Source organism: Somniosus microcephalus, chromosome 6 (genome assembly GCF_052327205.1).
Source record: "Somniosus microcephalus isolate GS21.2 chromosome 6, FLI_Smic_1.0, whole genome shotgun sequence".
NCBI lineage: Eukaryota > Metazoa > Chordata > Chondrichthyes > Squaliformes > Somniosidae > Somniosus > Somniosus microcephalus.
In genome coordinates, this window is record NC_140992.1 from 98702888 (window position 1) to 98724228 (window position 21341).

General features: G+C 39.6%; 1 protein-coding gene across 1 annotated transcript in view; it reads left to right on the forward strand.

The window, feature by feature from the left end:
* The window catches only part of LOC147115944 (cohesin subunit SA-1), a 215279-nt gene that overhangs the window by 172248 nt on the left and 21690 nt on the right, over window positions 1-21341 (forward strand). The window contains exons 9-20 of the mRNA XM_085990618.1: window positions 3300-3373; window positions 4293-4416; window positions 7753-7851; window positions 12638-12717; window positions 13092-13199; window positions 14835-14949; window positions 15823-15940; window positions 16849-16952; window positions 18339-18431; window positions 18569-18658; window positions 19667-19870; window positions 20268-20338. Coding sequence (XP_085846744.1) covers window positions 3300-3373; window positions 4293-4416; window positions 7753-7851; window positions 12638-12717; window positions 13092-13199; window positions 14835-14949; window positions 15823-15940; window positions 16849-16952; window positions 18339-18431; window positions 18569-18658; window positions 19667-19870; window positions 20268-20338 — 1280 coding nt within the window. The remainder of the gene's footprint in view (window positions 1-3299; window positions 3374-4292; window positions 4417-7752; window positions 7852-12637; window positions 12718-13091; window positions 13200-14834; window positions 14950-15822; window positions 15941-16848; window positions 16953-18338; window positions 18432-18568; window positions 18659-19666; window positions 19871-20267; window positions 20339-21341) is intronic.

The following is a 21341-nucleotide window of genomic DNA, read 5'->3' on the forward strand; positions in this document are numbered from 1 at the left end:
TACCTTGCCTTCCACAATTTAGCATCTGTTCCCTATCGACTTTATTTTTCTACATCCAAGTTGTTCTTGACAAAAATGCTTAGTTTCATTGTTCCATGTTTCACTTTTGCTTTTCCCTCTGTTTACTGTCAAACCTTTTCACTGTACCCTATTTCATTGCAGTTTGGAGCATTCTCAGCAATTTTAAAACATGTGAAAGTGGAAAATTAAAGGAAACAGTGCATTGAAGAGTGGGTTCAAGAAGAATAGGTATGGTTAAGGAAGCATTCTGAGGACGAGACTGAAATGGCTTCAAGGATAAGCAGAGCAGAACTGGGGTCTGGAGGGCAATGATTTAAGGAAGGTTGGCTGATTGTTGTATAAAACTTTGCCCATTCTGCAGAACCAGTAATTCAATCCCATTGAGTTGAGAGAGGAGAAGGAAAGCAGTGGAGGCAGTTAAGGAGATTTGACTTCACTTATTGGCTGTCTACAACAGCTTTTTGATGGCAAGAGTGTTTACATGGAGGCTGCTTGAGGGATTTATCACCTTCAGTTTTACTGTTTAAACCCCAGTGGAGAAACACAGTGCTGAATTACTTGCGTAAAATCTCATTTATTGGATGTGATCTGTTAACAGCAGCTACTGAGAGATGGCAATTGGCAGAATTATACTTTAAAGCCCCCATGTCATCAGGAATTTCTTTCTGCAAAACAAAGTTCTGAATGGCCTACTTTCCTTAAAGGCAGTGGACAGATTGTTGCAGTTTTACAGTTAACACTTTTTAACAATTTCAATATTTGGAGAACGTCTCAGTGGAAATATTATTAAAAAGAAGACATAATTGCTGAAACATGCTAATAAAACTCCAAACAAAACAAGTCAAGAAAGATTATTGTGGACTTGAGAATTAAGGCTTTCAATTAATCACAGTTAACTAACTTCTGTGATTAATGCATTCATTTTTTTGGAGGTGCATTTTTTTTAGCGTGCATTAACCATGGAAGTTACATTGGATGAGTAGTTCTGGTAACTGGAGTAATCGATACGGGCAAAGCAGATATCAGCTGCTCATTGACTTGGTATTGGAAGTCAGTTGTGAATCGCATGCTCTCTATTCTCTCCTCCCTCCATCCAGCCTTGGCACCAGGAATAGAATGCCACTTGTACAGCTGGAGGAGCCCTGGTAGAAAATGTAGGTGTTGAATGTGAATGAGGGCGGGACAGCCCAGGGAGGGCAGTGGCAGGGGATAGGAGGCCCGGGTTGGGAGCAACGGCCAGGCAGTGAGTGAGGCCAACCTGATGCTCCCACAACTTCACCTTGGGTAGAATGACCATCCTATTGGATCTTAAAGCCCGAGACAAATAAAGATGGGTTTAGAGGAAGTGTAAATGACAACAGCAGAATCATTGCCAACAGCTGGTGTCCGAAAAAATAAGAGCAGTGGTTATGACCACTTTTGTTTCTTTACTTGTCCCATAACCATCTCCTTTTGCCATGTACCATCATCCCTTTTGTCATTTAATCTCTCCTGCCTTCCACCCTATCACAAACCTTTCCTTTTGTTCTTTCCTCCCCTCTCCCTGTCTCTGCACTTGCTTAAAACATGTTACATCTCTAACTTTTTCCAGTTCTGTAGCATTAACTCTGTTTCTCTCTCCACAGATGCTACCTGACCACCTGTGTAGTTCCACCATTTTCTGTTTTTATTTCAGATTTCAAGCATTTTGTTTTTGAACACATTTTCCTAAACAAGATCCATTTATTTTTATGTTGCTTTTTCAGAATTAGGAAAACAAGGTTTTTACGCTGGATGATTTTTTTGGATGATAGCAACAGTAATAAAATAAACTTGAATGAGATGGATGCAGTAATTGTATCAATTAAATATGCGATTAAAACAAAGATTAACTGATTAAAAATTTTCTTCAAGATTAATTGTGATTAATTTTTTTAATCATTTGAATGCCCTAAAGCGAATATATGATACACAGATGTAAAGTTCATTAAGTGCTCATCACTGTACTTGGTCTTATTCACACACAATTGATTATGGTATAAAGTTGTGAGTTGGGAAGGACAGAGAACACTTCAAGTAGCAAAAGCGCGAACATTTTGTTCAAATTTTCAGAGAGACACATTTGATAGGACCCTGGCTTTTGACCACTGGGACTTGGATTCAAATTCAGCCCAGATGAAAAATTCCTCTATTGGTTGTAACTGCCCTGTATGAAATGAGCTTGGGTAGTCTCAATCCACTTCCTAGTGGGCCTATAGCACAAAACGGCTCCAAATTCAGCAAGAATGGACACACACAAGGGCTATAGAATGGCTGGTGTGGAAACTGGGTAAATGCCACACTCATGCAGTAGGGGGTACTCTTCTGTAATTGGGGATGAGACATGTTGGAGCAGAGTAGAGATAGCTTTAATTTGCATTTAGCTGTATTGTATCTGAGCTGAGCGTGCTTGATGCTGACACTGGGTGGCTGAAATGGAAGATTCACCCTCAACACTAATATCCCTCATCATGATGGGCACAGGAAAAGTAAACTTTTTACGGTTCAGCAAGGTCTATATAAATAGTATCCTTCTCTTCCCCTGGAGTGAATGAACCATTTTTTAATATAGCTGTCGATTTCTGATAATTAACTGCAGATAATTCAATAAAGTTGCCATGATTACAGCATAATTGATTCTTCAACAAAAGAGCACATCACCATCTATCAATTGCATAGAGCATTTTGGTCATTATTCTGCCATTACACTTGTCACTCGCTAAAAAAGCAAAACTGAAGTAAAAATACCTCTTACCAACTCCATGTATATTGTAATTGGACTAATTTCAAAAGCTGTTCACCTTATGCCTAGTTCGAATGACTATTGTAAATATCCTGAATTTCCTTTGGGTCAGATGCAATCAGTTAAAACATTCAGCAGTTGCTCTGGGACACTGATGATTCTCTTGATAACAGTTGGAAATACGTAACTTGATTTATGTGGCTTATTGGCTTGTCCTTAATATACTATAAAAGCAATTCCTCACGTCATGAATTCAGAGAGTTTTCCTCATGAAGCTGAAGAAGAAAACTATGCTTGGCAGAACTTTTGCATTTCACCAACTTTTTTTCTCCTTTCACACTTTTGACATTACAATTCAGTTTGTTCCTTTTTTTTACTTTTTGGCTTCATTTTTATAGTTTCAATTTGTTGAGCTATGTTCTAAACTGTAATTTCTTTTTTATTTCTGTTCAAATAAATATAATTTAGATCATTTGCTTGACAATTTTATGCACCTTTTTATTGTGTCTCCCTTTAGCTTCAAGAGAATCAGGATGAGATAGAAAACATGATGAACTCTGTTTTTAAGGGTATATTTGTACACAGATATCGGTAAGTGATAATGTCTACAAAACTGGGTTGAGAAATAATTTGGAACAATTGGATTTGTTGCAGTAATCAGTTATTAATCCTAGACTTGACTATTCCAATGCTCTTTTGGCCAGCCTCCCATCTTGCACCCTACATAAACTTGTGCTCATCCAAAACTCTGCCCACATCTTAAATCGCTCCAAGTCTCGCTCACCCATCACCATTGTGCTTGCTGACCTTCACTGGTCCAACAATGGCTCAGTTTTAAAATCCTCATCCTTGCTTTCAAATACCTCCATGGCCTTGCCCCTCTGTTACCTCCTCCAGCCCTACAAGCTTTCGCGATCTCTGCGCTCTTCCAATTCTGGCCTCTTGCGCATCCCCGATTTTAATTGCTCTACCATTGGCGGCAGTGCTTTCAGCTCCCTTGGCCCTAAACTCTGGAATTCTCTCCCTAAACCGCTTCGCCTCTCCTCCTTTAAGGTGCCCCTTAAAACCTACCTCTTTGACCAAGCTTTTGGTCATCTGTCCTGATATCTCCTTCTGGCGGTATCAAAAATGTTTTTATTGATATTGCTCTTGTTGAGTGCCTTGAGACATTTTGCTACGTTAAATGTGCTATATAAATGTAAGTTTATTGTATTGTCATGATGATTGTTTTAACTGTCACTATGTACTAGTCAAGATTGATTTACAACTAATTACTACTTTGTAAATAATGAACTTGAAACAAATTTATTTAATCCTTGAGATTGAGTACAGTTCTAAGAATAATTAACTGCTTGCTCAGCATTGTCTCTTTTATAGTTACTCTTCATATATTAAATGTTTACATATGATGCCAGTTTAACAATATTTTGTAGAACAACTGGATAAACTTTCAGGAAAAACTTAGAATAGAAAGTTTGAGAGTTTAAGATTGGATTATACTGTTTCCTAGTGATGCAATTTCGGAGATCCGAGCCATCTGTATTGAAGAAATTGGTGTGTGGATGAAGAGTTACAGTGATGCCTTCCTCAATGACAGTTATTTAAAGTATGTGGGATGGACACTACATGACCGGGTGAGAATTGTCATTCTGACCTGTATTTTGGGATGTAAGAAGAGAAGCTTTGTAGTGCTGTGCTGTAAGTGCCGCTTAGGTGCCTGTGCATTGAACCATTCTCTGGGGAAATACTGTTTCAACTCTGGCAGCTGAGTTTACTACTCGTGATAGCAGTAAATGGCATTCTTGTATTCTTTGCGAAACACATTAGAGGCATCTAATGGTAAAGGGACTGCATTCCTGTGATGACCCGTTACTACTTATAGTGCAGAATACTCAAATTTTTATAAATCTTGGAGTTAATGCAAAAGACACTGTAACTTGGGTAGGAACAGGAGTAGGCCGTTTAGCCTCTCCAGCCTGTTCTGTCATTCAATGAGATCATGGCTGATCTGTGAACTAACTCCATATACCTGCCTTTGCCCTATATCCCTTAATACCTGTGGTTAACAGAAATCTATTAATCTTGGATTTAAAATAGCAATTGACCCAGCATCAACTGCCATTGCAGAAGAGAGTTCCAAACTTCTACCATCCTCGCTACCTCTCTTTTCTCCTTTAAGACGCTCTTTAAACTCTACCTCTTTGGCCAAGCTTTTGGTCACCTGCCCTAATTTCTCCTTATGTGGCTCAGTGTCAAATTGTTTTTTGTCTTATGCTACTTCTGTGCAGCGCCTTCGGATGTTTTACTACGTTAAAGGTGCTATATAAATACATTGTTGTTGTTTGCGTGTAGAAGTGTTTCCTAACTTCACTCATCAAAGGCCTGGCTCTACTTTTTAGGCTATGTCCCCTAGTCCAAGATTCCCCAACCATTGGAAATAGTTTCTCTCTATCTACCCTATCAGTTCCCCTTAGTATCTTGAAAACTTCGATCAAACCACCCCTTAATCTTCTAAATTCCAGGGAATACACCCCTAGTTTGTGTAATCTCACCTTGTAATTGAACCCTTGGAATCCAGGTATCATTCTAGTAAATCTACACTGCACTCCCTCCAAGGCCCATTATATCTTTCCTAAGGCGTGGTGCCCAGAACTGAACACAGTACTCCAGGTGTCTTCTAACCAGGGCTTTCTTTAGCTGTAGCATGACTTCTAACCCCTTGTATTTTAGTCCGCTAGATATAAAGGCCAGCATTCCATTAGCCTTTTTGATTTTTTTTCTAGCTGATCCATGACATTTTAATCTATGTACATGGACCCCTAAGTCTCTTTGGACCTCCACTGCTTTTGGCTTTTCACCATTTGGAAAGTATTCCGATCTATCCTTTTTAGGTCCAAAGTGGATGATGACCTCACACTTGCCTATATTGAAATCCATTTGTCACAGTTTTGCCCATTCACTTAATCTGTTAATATCTCTTTGTAATTTTATGCTTCCATCTACACTGCCTACAATGCCACCTTTCTTTGTGTCATCGGCAAACTTGGACATGTGGCTCTCCATCCCGTCATCTAAGTTAATAAATACTGTGAATAGTTGACGACCCAACACAGGTCCCTGTGGGATGCCACTAGTCACATCCTGCCAATTAGAGTACCTGCCCATTATCCCTACTCTCTGCGTCCTGCCGCTCAGCCATTCTCCTAACCAGGTCAATAGTTTGCCCTCAATTCCATGAGCTTCAACTTTAGCTAACAGTCTCTTATGAGGGACTTTATCAAATGCCTTCTGGAAGTCCATATAAATAACATCCATCGACATTCCCCTGTCCACTACTTTAGTCACCTCTTCAAAAATTTCAATCAGGTTCGTCAGGCATGACCTACCTTTCACAAATCCATGCTGACACTCTGATCAGCTGAAAATTTTCAAGGTGTTCAATCACCCTATCCTTAATTATAGACTAGTAATTTCCCGACAACAGATGTTGGGCTAACTGTTCTATAATTCCCTGGTTTCCCCCTCTCAACTTTCTTAAATAGCGGAGTGACGTGCAATTTTCCAATCTAAAGGAACTGTTCCTGAATCGCGGAGAAATGATTACTTGTTCACCAGGTTATATATTTTGCCATTTGAAGAGTTTGCAACTGAAATGTATTCACTTAACCTGGCTAAATACATTTGGCATAGATGGAAAGTAGATTTTCAGTTTCTATTCACAATGGATGTTGACTTAAAGGAGACTTTATTATGGAGTTGTAAATGATTAGAAATGCTGTATCTTCAACTTAAGGTGATTCAGCAATGAGGTCATTGTCCTCTGTGCTGTCAGGTTGAAAGAAGAAAGCTTCATTTTAAGCTTGTTCAATTGATTTTAAGAGAAAATTTGGCTCCTCTGAGAATTAGATGATGGAAGTCAAATTTTTAATTGATCAGCTTTGCAATTAAAGTTGTGTTATCTGTTATTTCCTTCTCAAGTTAACAGTATTTTCCTATCTACAATTTCAGCATTGTTATTTCCTCTTCAGCTTTTTTGAGAGCAAGGAGTGTATTTTTTTTTTAAGTTGCAGGTTTAACTGTTGCAGTGTCACTTGGATTAAAAACGTGTCTGCTTACAACTCCATTAAACTTGTTCAACAGTCATTGCATTTCACAGGTTTTTTTAAATATAGATGCAGATTAATGTTTAGCATTAACTCTCTGCTCTTGATATACTTTGAAAATCCCTGTTCTGATCTAGCTACATATGCATTTGAACTTTTGCTTGTAGTAACTTTCTGGGACAAAATAAAATATTTTATTTGGAAAAAATGAAGCTAATTTTAAAAACTCCCTATGCTCCATGCATTTCACAATTTTCCTCTAAAAATATAAAATCTTTCTTGTGGATATTCTGTCATAAAACATAGTATTTTGCATGATGCTATCCCTCCAGTACTTGAGTTAATACTATTATTATTTAAGTATAAATACTAAATAAAGTTACAGTAGTCTGCTTTTCAACAACTTTGCAAAAGCAAAGATTTTCCAGTTATACGTAATTAGAATTTATTTCTTACAATTTTCATTAAATTGCTTATTAGTGATTAATGAAGTGTTTCCCACTAGTGAGCTACACCACTTCTTTTGGATATAAAGGATCCCTAATTCTCAAGTTTTGTGGGTGAATTCTGATTTGGTTTGTGCACAAGTCAAGGAACACTTGGGAGTTCCTCGTTACAGATGAGTGATTTTGTCCAATGATTGTGCATCTTAAATAGAAATGGAAGCAAATCCGTAGTGTTGCTGCTACCATTAAGTCATCAGTATCCTTTTGGACTTTCCTGCATACAGTTTCCAATTCAGGTGTGTAATATTTTTGGGGGAGGGGAAAGGACCAGAGGCAGAGTTTGCATTAACTGTTTTCCTTCATTGTTTTTGTACAGTTGTATGCAAGTTAATTAAGTGTGCTTTGTCTCATTTGCATTTAGCAAGGTGAGGTGAGGCTGAAATGTCTCAAAGCTCTGCAGTCACTCTACACTAATAAGGAGCTCTTCCCAAAACTGGAACTCTTTACTAATAGGTTCAAGGTAAGAATGTCAAGTGGATTGAAAACATATAGGCCTAGAAATTCGGTTGGTTGCGCCAGGGATTAGCGCCTAAAGAGGGCAATAACTGGGGCGATAGCCAAATTCCGGTGGGGCGCAAGGCGTTTATCGCCTCGCCCCATATTGAGTATGCATTTAGCGCCGGCGCTAACGCTTAGCGCCCGCTCATGGGCGCAGGCTAATTATGATGTCATCTGAGTGTGCAACGCCTTTTCGGCGCCCCAGACGGGAAATTCAGTGGCGCCCCCCTCCGTAGCGCCTGGCGCTATTAGTGACAGTTTTCCTGGGCCTTACCAAGTCGCTTTTGGGCTGGAGGAGCGTTACTTAAAGGGGACTGGTGTGGTTTAAAAACGGCACACATTTCTGGTGCACAACTTCCTCGAGAGCTACAAAGAGTTGCTGACCTGCACACTGAGAGCCATTTGACCACTGGGCCCATGCTGGCAGAGGAACAGCAGCCTTCTGACCATCGCCTTGCTGTTGGTGAGCCTTGACAATGGGGAACCTTCCTGTGGGCACTTATTATGGGGCCTGCATTGGAGGGGAACGTCCTGCTGCTGAATCATCTGGAAAGGGCACTGAGATGCTGGGAGAGGGGGGCGGGCATGGCCAGACGGAGGAGGGCCAACAGACGTCGCCACAGCAGACCTTACGCTGGCAGGGTGTTCCAACAGCAGTTTTCCTACATGAACATGCCGGAGGAGCAGTGTGTCAGAAGGTTGCAATTTAGAAAGGAGGTGGTGACTGAGCTGTACCAGCTGCTTCAGCCAGATCTGCAGCCGGTCTGATACCCCCAAGCCTGTGAAGGGCAAGATGCATGTAAATAGCAGGCATGGCCATTGTAAATGAAGAAAGTGTTTCATTACACAAAATGTGGTTCCTTCAAACATGAGAAAGCTATGGCAACAGAAAGCAAAAATAATACATTGACACATAACTGCCTCTCACACCCAGGAGACTGTCCAAAACATAAATCACATTCCGACCATCTTCCTTGGCCTTGATTCCACTGCGCCAACCAAAGCATCCAATGCCCCATCAGTGAGGCGTTCCGCCCTCTGCCTCACCCTTTCCATTTCTTGCTAGGCTGGTGCGCCACAGGTAGGCTCCCACCGCTTTGAAGGCCTACAAGGCAGTGAGTGTGTCTGGTGATGCCAATTGACCTGCCCCTTTAAGAGCTGGCCGGCGCCAGTGTGTCTCAGGGAAAGTGACTATTGAAAGCACCTGCGCTGCGCCCCGCCGCAGCGATATTGGGTAGCGCCTCCGCGTTAGCGCCTTAAGAGTCGCGTGCAGCGCCTGATTTACCACCGCAAACACCATCGGGTGCAACGACCCAATGTCGCGCCAGGTGGCGCTAAGTCGCAGCTGGCGGTACTCTTAGCGCTTCGCCAGGTCTAACGCCCCAAACGGGGCTATACCGAATTTCTAGGCCACTGTGTATAAAAAATATATTTGCACATTCATTTTCTGAATTTTATTTTTGTACAGTGGGTACTGTCTTAACATTTAATGGACTTACTGATTAAAAATATGAAATTAAACCCTTGATGCTCTTTAGTAGCTGCTGATGTATATGCAGTAGAACATTGTAAATCCAGAATATGTGGACAGTGTGTGTTTAGTTCAAATCTAAGGTCACTCATTGGACAGTATTGCATCTCTTCTGCATCATTACAAAGCAGTTTTGAATGTGAATTGATGCAGAAAAGACAGTGTTACTTGAGAGTGAGGTCAATTATGTGGCTCCTGACCATGCTAAAGCCAAGACAGAAAATGCCACAGCCAATTATCTCCCAGCATTTAAAAACATCCCGGGATCCCAGGCCAGTGAGTGTAACAGAGCAGCAGTATAACTTATTTTGCCACCTCTATTCAGACACATGTTTGAGACAAGTGCCTGTAGTATATCTACAAAACAATTTAGGTTTGATTATTTTTTTTAAATAATAGCATAATATCATTTAAAAAGCCAACATCTGTAAGCTGATAACGTCCTTTTAATGTTGATTTTCTTTTTGTCTCTGTCCAGAAAATTGTAACCATTTTTTATGAGATGTACTGCTCAGCATATATTGGTGCAATAATATATTAGAATATTTAGAGTTTTAGTAATAATCATGTTTGATGAGTGAATATGTAGAATTTCGCTATAAACAAAAAATTGTATGCACCATTTAAAGGGAAAATTACTTTGATTTTGAATTCTCTGCCCTGCATTATCATGGAACTTAATCTGATGTTGCAGTCCGAATCAGGGGAATTTATAATGGGGAACAAAGAAATGGCAGACCAATTATTAAATATATATTTTGGTTCTGTCTTCACAAAGGAGGACACAAATAACCTCCCAGAGATGTCGGGGAACATAGGGTCTGATGAAAGGGAGGAACTGAAAGAAATCAGTATTTGTAGGGAAATGGTGTTAAGGAAATTGATGGGATTGAAGGCCGATAAATCCCCAGGGCCTGATAATCTACATCCTAGGGTACTTAAGGAAGTGGCCCTAGAAATAGTAGATGCATTGCTGATCATCCTCCAACATTTGATGGAATCTGGAACAGTACCCATGGATTGGAGGGTAGCTAATGTTACCCCACTATTCAAAAAAGGTGGTAGAGAGAAAACGGGGAATTACAGACCGGTAAGCCTGACATCGGTAGTGGGGAAAATGCTAGAGTCCATTATAAAAGATATAATAGCAGAGCACTTGGAAAACAGTGACAGGATCAGACAAAGTCAACATGGATTTACAAAGGGTAAATCGTGCTTGACTAATCTACTGGAATTTTTTGAGGATGTAACTGGTAAAATAGATAAGGGAGAACCAGTGGATGTGGTGTATTTGGACTTTCAGAAGGCTTTCGATAAGGTCCCGCATAAGAGATTAGCGTGTAAAGTTAAGGCACATGGGATTGGGGGCAAGGTACTGACTTGGATAGAGAACTGGTTGGCTGGCAGACAGAAAGCAAAGAGTTGGAATAAACGGGTCTTTTTCCGAGTGGCAGGCAGTGACTAGTGGGGTACCACAGGGATCGGTCCTTGGACCCCAGCTATTCACAATATATATTAATGATCTAGACAAGGGAACTAGATGTAATATCTCCAAATTTGCAGATGACACAAAGCTGGGTGGGCGTGTGTGCTGTGGGGAGGATGCCGAGAAACTCCAGGATGATTTGGACAGGTTGGGTGATTGGGCAGAAGCATGGCAGATGCAATATAACGTGGATAAATGTGAGGTTATCCACTTTGGTAGCAAAAACAGGAAGGCAGATTATTATCTGAATGGCAATAGATTGGGAGAAGGGGAAGTGCAACGAGACCTGGGTGTCCTTGTGCACCAGTCGCTGAAGGTAAGCATGCAGGTGCAGCAGGCGGTTAAGAAGGCAAATGGTATGTTGGCCTTTGTAGCGAGAGGGTTTGAGTACAGGAACAAGGATGTCTTGCTGCAGTTGTACAGGGCCTTGGTGAGACCACATCTTGAGTATTGTGTGCAGTTTTGGTCGCCTTATCTGAGGAAGGATGTTCTTGCCATGGTAGGAGTTCAGCGAAGATTCACCAGGCTGATACCTGGGATGGCAGGAATGACGTATGAGGAGAGATTGGATCGATTGGGCTTATACTCGCTGGAGTTTAGAAGAATGAGAGGGGATCTCATCGAAACTTACAAAATTCTAACAGGACTAGACAGACTAGATGCTGGAAGGATGTTCCCGATGGTCGGGGAGTCCAGAACCAGGGGTCACAGTCTAAGGTTAAGGGGTAGGCCAGTTAGGACAGAAATGAGGAGGAATTTCTTCACCCAGAGAGTGGTGAACCTGTGGAATTCTCTACCACAGAAGGCAGTTGAGGCCAATTCATTAAATATATTCAAGAAGGAGTTGGATATATTTCTCAAGGCTAAAGGGATCAAGGGGTATGGGGAGAAAGCAGGGACCGGGTACTGAATTTGGATGATCAGCCATGATCGCATTGAATGGCGGAGCAGGCTCGAGGGGCCGAATAGCCTACTCCTGCTCCTATCTTCTATGTTTCCCGTGCAGAAGCTGTTTGCTTTTGGATAATAGCGTGCTATACAAAACTCTTTATATGTGCTTTGCTTTCTCTGCGTGGGACATAAATTGGGATTAGATTTTGGGTCATTCCAGATTTATGATCTGTTGTATAAGTTTTTATAAAACACCAACTGGGCAGCATCAATCTATAATTGGGGTTACGTTGCTGTTCTCCCTTAACTTCAATGAAATAAGATGGTTCAGCAGTTTTAACTGTGAAGTGTTTGACTTGCAACCCAGAGGGTCACGTTTGAATTCTAGCCATGGCTGGCATTCAGACTAAACTATTATTGGGTAACTTTCACCAGTTCTTGGTTTGGCCATAAAACGTGGAGTGGTGTGTATTTCCTTTTGGTGGTCAATCATAGCGTAGCTTTAGTTGTTACTGTGGAGAAGTCTGTGGCCCAAACTGTACTGCTTTTCTGGCTGAAAAAAAGAAAATCTAGTGGGAGGCAAGAGTTGAACATAATACCTAAAAGATCAGAGCTTCCTGCAGCTGAATTTCAGGAATTGTTTGCAAAAGAATCAAAAGTAATTTCTGGGATTTACTTGTTTTTCTAAATGTTTTTGGAAAAAGCTCCTGTCATTGCTGAGAAATTGGTGTAAGCGCTGCCTTTAGTGGCTTTTAACTCTCATAATTTGTGTTACACAAAATAACCGAATAAAATTCCTTTGTGATATAAATCATTGAGCTATTTGAATTATTTCTATAGGATCGTATTGTGTCTATGACATTAGACAAAGAGTATGATGTTGCTGTGGAAGCTATCCGATTGGTCACTTTGATATTGCAGTGAGTAAAGTTTTTATTCTTCCATTTTGCATTAACACCTATTTTCTTAACTTTCCTATTGTGAGAATTAGATAGCCAGTTCCTGAGTAAAGTAGTTGTGCTTTTAAAGGGAATGCTGTTTTTATTTTTTGTAAGAATCTATACAAACATATTTCTAGAAGTTGACATCCAGCATTACATTCTTATTTTACAGCATTGTTTGTGTCTGTGGACTTTATAACATTTTGACTATATCTTGTTTATCCGAGAAGAAAAGATGGTTGTGAAAATTCATGTTATTTTGATCCTCACGGGGTCCTATAGAATAATCCAATAATAGTGTTGCAATTTTGCAATATATAAATTTGGTCTCATTGGCTTCATGATTGTTTTAGGGGAAGTGAGGAGGCATTGTCCAATGAAGATTGTGAGAATGTGTATCACCTGGTATATTCTGCACATCGTCCTGTCGCTGTGGCAGCTGGAGAATTCCTAAACAAAAAGTAAGTAACACATTTGCATGTTCTCTACCCTTCTTTATTAATTTTCAGTAAAGTATGATATTTTTGTTCAAATGATTCTGTTCAAATGATTGTGCATTATCATCGAACCATGCATAATCAAATATCTCATTCAAATTTATTGGTGAGGAAAGATTTAAGCTAAGCACACACCTACATTTCATCTTTATAGGACCAGGAGCTAGGTTGGAGTTCATGTCAAACAGCACCTTAAGTAGTTGATTTGAATAATGTGGCAGAGTTGCAAAAACTGCTTTAAACTGTTTTGCTGAAATAAGGTTTTCTTGATAATGGTTTGTTCTGTATATTGTAAAAGTTTATTTCCTTTGTAATTTGCAGTGTCATTAAAAAATAGCTTCCTACAATTTAGCCTTGGTTGTCCACCTTGGCTCAGTGGTTGCACTCAAGGTCGTGGGTTCAAATCCCATTCCAGAGATTGAACACATAATATAGGCTGACACTTCAGCACAGTAGTGAGGGAGTGCTGCACTGTTGGAGATGCAGTCTTTCGGATGAGATGTTAAAACGAGGCCCCGTCTTCCCCCTCGGTTGGATGTAAAAGGGCCGATGCACTGTTCGAAGAAGAGCAGGGGCAATCTCCCAGTGACCTGGCCAATCCCGTAACCAACATCACTAAAAAAAAAGTGTCGACATTATTTCATTGCTGTTTACAGGACCTTGCTGTGGGAAAACAGTTACTAAATTTCAGAAATACTTGATTGGCTGTAAAGTGCTTTGGGACATTCTGAGGTCGTGAAAGGCGCTCTATGAATCCAAGTTTGTTTGTTTCTTTTACAGTTAGTCTATTTGCTGGGAATTCAGTCATTTGCAATGTGAAATCAGTACAGCAGATGGCAGCACTGAACGAAAGAAACATTGAGCAATGTCCATTGGGTGGCAACATTGAGTGAAAACATTTAAACAGAAAATAATGAGTCGGGAACTTTGGTTTCAGTTTTTTTGGAATTACAACAACATTTAGTACAACTAATTCTTCAAAAAGAATACTAAAGTTGAGTCAGAAGTATGATGCTTAATAGTGACAATGCACTGTCATAAGACTTCAGCCATTTGTACAGATGCTGTTTCTGATATCTGCATCTTAATCACAAATGTCATCTGAATTTATCTGTAAATTTATTGGTACTAGCTATGAGTTTAATTGATTACCTTATAACTTGGTTACATACTACCATGTCAACATGATGTCCTGCAACACAGTGCTTCAGACCAACAAAGGTGATACAGTAGTTGGGTTAGCCTCATAGCTTTTCTGGTACATCATTTTCTGTTAACACAGTCCATTTGACCTTTTCTATACCAATTCACCTCTCTTATTTGCATATTATTTACCTACTGTTCTAGAGTATGCTGTGAAAGATTTTAGGGGATCCTTGCGTGCTTTCTGTCAGCTTTCCTTTCCCCCACTACATATAAAAAAGGGCTGTTGTTAAGGCCAAATTTGTCTCTGTAGAACAAGGAAAAATATCATTTGGGCTGTTAGAAACTATATGCCATAGACCCCTTTAATTGATTTTTAAATGGATGGATTATAATCTGCTATTGTGAAGCACGTGAGACACTAGTTTACAACATCTCAAAATCTTTAATTTTTAGATTGTTCAGCAGACATGATCCACAAGCAGAAGAAGCCTACGCTAAGAGTAGAGGAAGGCATAGTGCAAATGGAAATCTTATTAAAATGCTGGTACTTTTCTTCCTAGAAAGTGAGGTAAGATTCTGAAATCATGGAATAAAATACTCAACAGAAAAGTGACCTATTAATGGAAATAAGTACAGCAGTTGTGAGAGAGTATCCAAAAACTTGCGTCACTGCAAAGCTGTGTTTATACTTTGCTTCTCCCATTAGTAGGTAACTTGGTGCCATGGATCCCTCTGTGATTGGAGGGTGGGGAATTTGGGATCAGCCAGCAAAAGGAATAATGGTGGCTAAGATGAACAGAGAGGGATCGTACCATGAGATAAATGCACAAGATGTGAACCTGATCACTAATACTATAGTGATTAAATCCAGAAATGTGTCATAACTCCAGGTCCACAAATTGTTTAAGTACCATGTTATTGTGGACTACATTCAATGTAAATGCAGGAAAAAATTGTATTGTTTCTTTTAATTTTTATATGTTTACTTCAGCAAAGACTGTAGAATCTAACAATCCAGTGATGTCTGACATTAGTTTCACGGGGGAACAAAAACTTGTAGAGAAATGTGGTTTTACACAAGTCATAGGGACAGACACTTCGTGTTTCTCAGTTTCATTTGCTTATCCCTCCTGCCTGCCCTGAAATGAATAAACTTTTAGTTTTTGATTACTTATTTGTATGCATTTAAGGATTATGGCAAATATTGTTTTTTTTTGTATGCAAGTATAATATTCATTGTAATGAACATTTCATTTTCACTGTGATATCTTGTGTCTATTTTTTTTTAAATATATGAAATTGTGGTCTCTTCCCAATTTTGCTGCTTAACCCAGCTGTAACACCTCTTATTTAAAAGTGGAATTTGGGAACTCATGTTTTCTAATCCTGCAGTTTAGTCCAATTAATAATGCCCTTTGTTTTCCAAATTGTAACATTTCAGTTGCACGAGCATGCAGCCTATCTGGTGGATAGTCTGTGGGAAAGCTCACAAGAACTTCTCAAGGATTGGGAGTGTATGGTAGAACTGCTACTGGAAGAGTCTATACAAGGAGAGGAAGGTAACTTTGAGAATGCTTAAAGTGGAAAGTCTTTAATTATGAAAAAAATATTATCTTAATGTTTTAGAGTTTAATAGTGCAGTGGGCTTTGTAGCTTCTCTAAATACAATATAGAGCTGATTTTCAGCATTCTGATTTGAGAATGCATTTTACATGTTTTTACTTTCACATGAATAATCAAGCAATCTACCAGTGGTTTCTGGAAGATTACAGTAAGCGGAACAATTTGAAGCCTTATTCATCTAACACCTTGTCAGAAGTATTTGGCAGTACCACCCACTGAGGTGGAGAAACATTAAACCCCTGATTCACATCTCTGAGAGTGATGTGCTATGGAAGGTGACATGAATCTTGTCATTCATGTGGAAATGACTTATGAAATAATACTGGGCGGCCTGCTGGTGGCACTGTCCAGGGAGAGTATAAATACTCGGGCATGGGCCCAGCTTGCTCTGGACATTCTTTAACAGGAACTAGTGAAGGACACAACTAGATCTCCATGTTGAAAAACAGCTGATTAAAGCCTTGTTTAATACTCAGACCAAGTGCCTAGTAGTTTTCTTACGTCAGAAGGTACATCAATCCAAACAATGATTTACTTCCTGAGATTGAACCGGGAACATTTCCCCAATGATTTGATCTCCATTCCTGGCCTATTGTGCTTGCAAATTCCAACATAATTGTATGTGTCACATAACCACAAATGCCACACTAAAAGGTACATAATGGTCAAACCAGTTGGGAAAAAACAGCCATTACCATGTAATATATTGAAAGCATATAAGATATAATATATTTTCAAAATAAAATAGCAAATTTTAATTGTTTCTGTTATGTTTTTAGCTAGTCCCCATCCAGATGACTAATAAGAGCATTTTGTAATTTTGAAACTGTTTAATCTTTACTAGGCATGACTGACAGGCAGGAGACTGCACTTATAGAGCTTATGGTCTGTACAATTCGGCAAGCTGCAGAGGCACACCCTCCAGTTGGAAGAGGAACAGGCAAAAGGGTACGTATTACTACTCTTTACCCCCTAAAGAGGAACAGTTGGAAAAAAATCAGGTTGATATTAAAAAAAAGTCGGATTCCGGTTGCGTATTTATTTAATGCAAAATATCTCTAATATTTTTATATTATAGAAACTTAGTGAGGTTCCATTATTGGCGATGAGCAGTAGCCCTATTTAAAATAAGAAAACTGCATTTCTCAGTTGTAATTAATGAAAAGCAGAACCTTGTGGATATAAGCATCTGTTATAAGTCATTTATTGTTCGATTAATCACGAATGAGAAGAAAAGATTATACCAATCAAAACAAGACCATAGTTATCTAATTCTTCTTCATTCTACATCCTTCATACACCATAGGAGTAGCTTAGATTGATATGTTCTGGATAAACTGTGAACATGCACGTGAAAATATCATGACATTGCAGATAGACAGCAGCCCACGTCGCCTCCCACTCCCAGAACCTCTGCAATAATGTTAGTTTGATCTTCACAAGCTGCAATTTCCTTGCTTTTTGTGTTGGACCTCCTGCTACCAACGTTTGGCATAAAAGTCTTCAGCCTTTAGGAGAAGATTAGATTCAACAGATTATCTAAGCAAGCTTGTCTCGGTATTTGTTTTTTCCCCCCCGTATGACAGCTCATTTGCTGCTGTAACCCTCTAGACTTGGCTATTTCAACACACTCCTGGCTGGCCTCCCACGTTCTACCCTCCGTAAACTTGAGGTCATCCAAAACTGCTGCCTGCGTCCTAACTCGCACCAAGTCCTGTTCACCCATCACCCCGGTGCTTGCTGAACTACATTGGCTCCCGGTTAAGCAACGCCTTGATTTTAAAATTCTCGCCCTTGTTTTCAAATCCCTCCATGGCCTTGCCACTCCCTATCTCTGAAATCTCTTCCAGCCCTACAACCCTATGAGATATCTGTACTCCTCCAATTCTGGGCTTGAGCGTCCCCAATTTTATTCACTCCACAATTGGCGGCCATGCGTTCAGCTGCCAAGGCCCTAAGCTCTGGAATTCCCTCCCTAAACCTCTCTGCCTCCCTACCTCTCTTTCGACGCTCTTTAAAACTGACCAAGCTTTTGGTCATCTGCCTTAATATCTCCTTATGTGGCTCAATGTCAAATTCTGTTGATAACTCGCCTGTGAAGCGCCTTGGAGGTTTTACTATGTTAAAGGCGCTATATAAATACAAGTTGTTGTTGTTGCTGTATGACTTGCTTGTCCCTCCTGCCCACCCTGAAATGAATAAACTTTTAGTTTTTGATTACTTATCCTTTTGATTACTTCATCCTAGACATTTAACTGTGCCACAGCTGCCTATGTGAACATAATTCTTGCTAATGAATTAGATTTGAAATATTGTAATGCAATCTTGTTACAGGTCTTGACTGCAAAGGAGAGAAAAATGCAGATAGATGACAGGACTAAATTGACAGAACAGTTCATAGTGGCACTTCCTATGATGTTGGGAAAGGTAACTAATTTGTGACACTTTCGTGCAGTGTCCTTGTAGTGAGCGTTCAGATGAGAATTAATGTGCTTTAAGATGATGATTTATATTATCTTGCAGTGTAAATGGCATTGAATTCAGACATTTATTCTGTGTTCTAGTACTCAGCTGATTCTGAGAAAGTGGCAAACTTATTGCAAATCCCTCAGTTCTTTGACTTGGAACTCTACAGTACAGGAAGAATGGAAAAGGTAAGTGGTGACTAGAAATGTTTTGTAATACATTTTGTCTTCTATTTTACCTCAGAGTCACATATGGAATAATAGCTGCCTGTGAGTGACTTACAAGGCAGCAATTCCATCTCTAGATTCAGGTGAGATATCATAAGCTGAGAGTGTGAAGCTAGAACATTTCATTTGTGTTTTCTCAATTCTAAGATAGACGTAATACCTTAAACTCCCCTCCATCTACTACGTTATGTATTGTAAGCTTTTGGTGTTGAGTCAGCACTAGCACAAAATGACTGCACTGCAGTGATAGGCACAAAACTTTAAAAAAAAAATTCCTTCAGTGTACTGTGTAATTCGGCCAGATGTCAAAGTTTTACTTCAGTATAGGAAAATGTGTACAGCATGGAGAGATTGTTTGCAGTTTACTATAAATGAAGCTCAGCAGTAATTTCACTTTTGTCATGTCAAAGTAGTATGTGTAATGAAATTGGACATTATATTTTGGGGTTAGTGTCTTGGAAGAGAAAAAATGGCTAGGTCTCTCTGCTGCAAGTGAAACTACTGTCTCAGTCATTTAATGCTATTTAGAATGGTTGACGTAATTTCTGGCCCAAAATATCCCATTTACCTAGCTGAAGAAGTAAGTGCAAGGTTGATGAAGTTTAGGTTATGTTCTTTAAGATGATGTAGCAATGCTGCATATTGGCTCTCCAACTCGTTGCACTGAGCAGCAGGATGCGGTTTCACTTCTCAACCATGCCAGCAGAGAGAGATACTGCGTGGAGGCCAGGCATTTCATCTCAGAGGGGGAGTCACAGATTGTGAGTGAGGCGGACATGTTAGAGTATCCCGGGAAAAGTACTTCTAGGGAACTTGCTACCAAAGCAGAAGAAATATAACTGTGGGTCCTGCATGAGAACTTGAATGACTAGATGGGCAGAAAGAAAACTTCATGTTCCTACCTTGTTGAGAACTAACCTATTTTTAATGAAAAACAACTATGCTTATTTAACTTTTTTCTCCTCCCAGCACCTAGATGCATTGTTGAAACAAACCAAGTTTGTTGTTGAAAAGCATATAGAGTCAGATGTCTTGGAATCATGCAGCAAAACATATAACATCCTGTGCAGTGAAGAATACACCATCCAGAACCGCGTTAACATTGCGCGCAGTCAGATGATTGATGAGCTGGTAGACCGATTCAGCCAGTCAGTTGAAGACTTATTACAAGAGGTTAGTGCAAACCGTATCAATAAATAAATCACCTGCTCAGAATGGTAGAAATGTAAAGACTTACCACCTGTATCCAATCCATTGTAGAAGTTTGCTTTATATGCTTATGTTTTTACTACTAATGTGCAATGCTCTTGCTTGATATGACCATATGTTATGTAGATAAAAGAAGTACATTGACAGTATATTGATTGTAACATAAACTGTTCTAATGAGTAATGATTAAAAATTCTGTGACGGTTTTCACCTCATCAGCTTCTTTGTATCAATATGAACTTGAAATATGACTTTAGTATCAGTTAAACTACAGGATAATGTTATTTTACTGCAGTTCATGTCTTTATTTGGCTATATTGTATAAGATATTTTTAATACTGCATCAATTTTATCTACATAGGGAGAAGAAGCAGATGATGATGACATTTATAATGTTCTCGCTACTTTGAAGAGGTTAACCGCCTTCCACAAGTATGTGAAAATCAGTTACTTTTACACACTAAACACTTTGTTTTTTAGGGTGACGTGGTGCAGCAGTGCATTGGAGCTACTTTGCACTATGCCGTATAATGTAGGTTTGTCCCTATGGTTTTCTAAATGGTGCGCTCTCATCTTAACTGTGTTGTCATGGAGACATGTTGGGCAAAAGCTAGGCTCCTCACAGAAAGGGAAGAAAAATTGGAGGGGCAGATGTCATGGGCTACTTTCAGACCACTCAGTATCTGGCACTACAGTGGCATTACTTGGACCCCCTGAAAGAAAGATCTTGGCCCAGAATTTCAGCTGGAGAAGATAGGTGGTGTGGGAAGGTTTTAGTGAAATAAGTGACAATCTGGAGTATTCAGTAACAAAATTAACACTAAGGACATAGTTCTCTGAAACACTTAGTCTGAAATGAGCAAATATTTAGAGACTATTTTATATAGAAAGAGTATTCGAATAATGAAGTTGCAGGTTATAGAGGTCTGAAATAAGTGGAATAAATTCTGCATTCCACACTTACTCATTCTGAAATAACAACAGAAAATGCTGGAAAAACTCAGCAGGCCAGGCAACATCCGTGGAGAGAGAAATAGAGTCAACGTTTCAGGTCGAAACCCTTCGTCAGGACTGAAAAAACGCAAGAAATGAAACAGATTAAAAGGCAGTTTGAGGGCTGGGAAATGGGGATGAAAGAACAAAAGAGAAGTGAAGAGACATTAAGAGGTATTCAAAACGAGACGAGATGGTGATAGGACTAGTAAAGAGACAAAAGACGGCTCTAGATTAGGTGTGAAATGCGCTGGCAGAATGGGAGACAGCTGCCATGTGGGAGAGGAAAAAAAAGGGGGGATGGGCACAAAACAAAGGTGTGGATAAAAAATATATATAAAAATGTAATAGGGGCCAAGGTTATTATCTGAAATTGTTTAACTCGATACTGAGTCCAGAAGGCTGTAAAGTGCCTAATCGGAAGATGAGGTGCTGTTCCTTG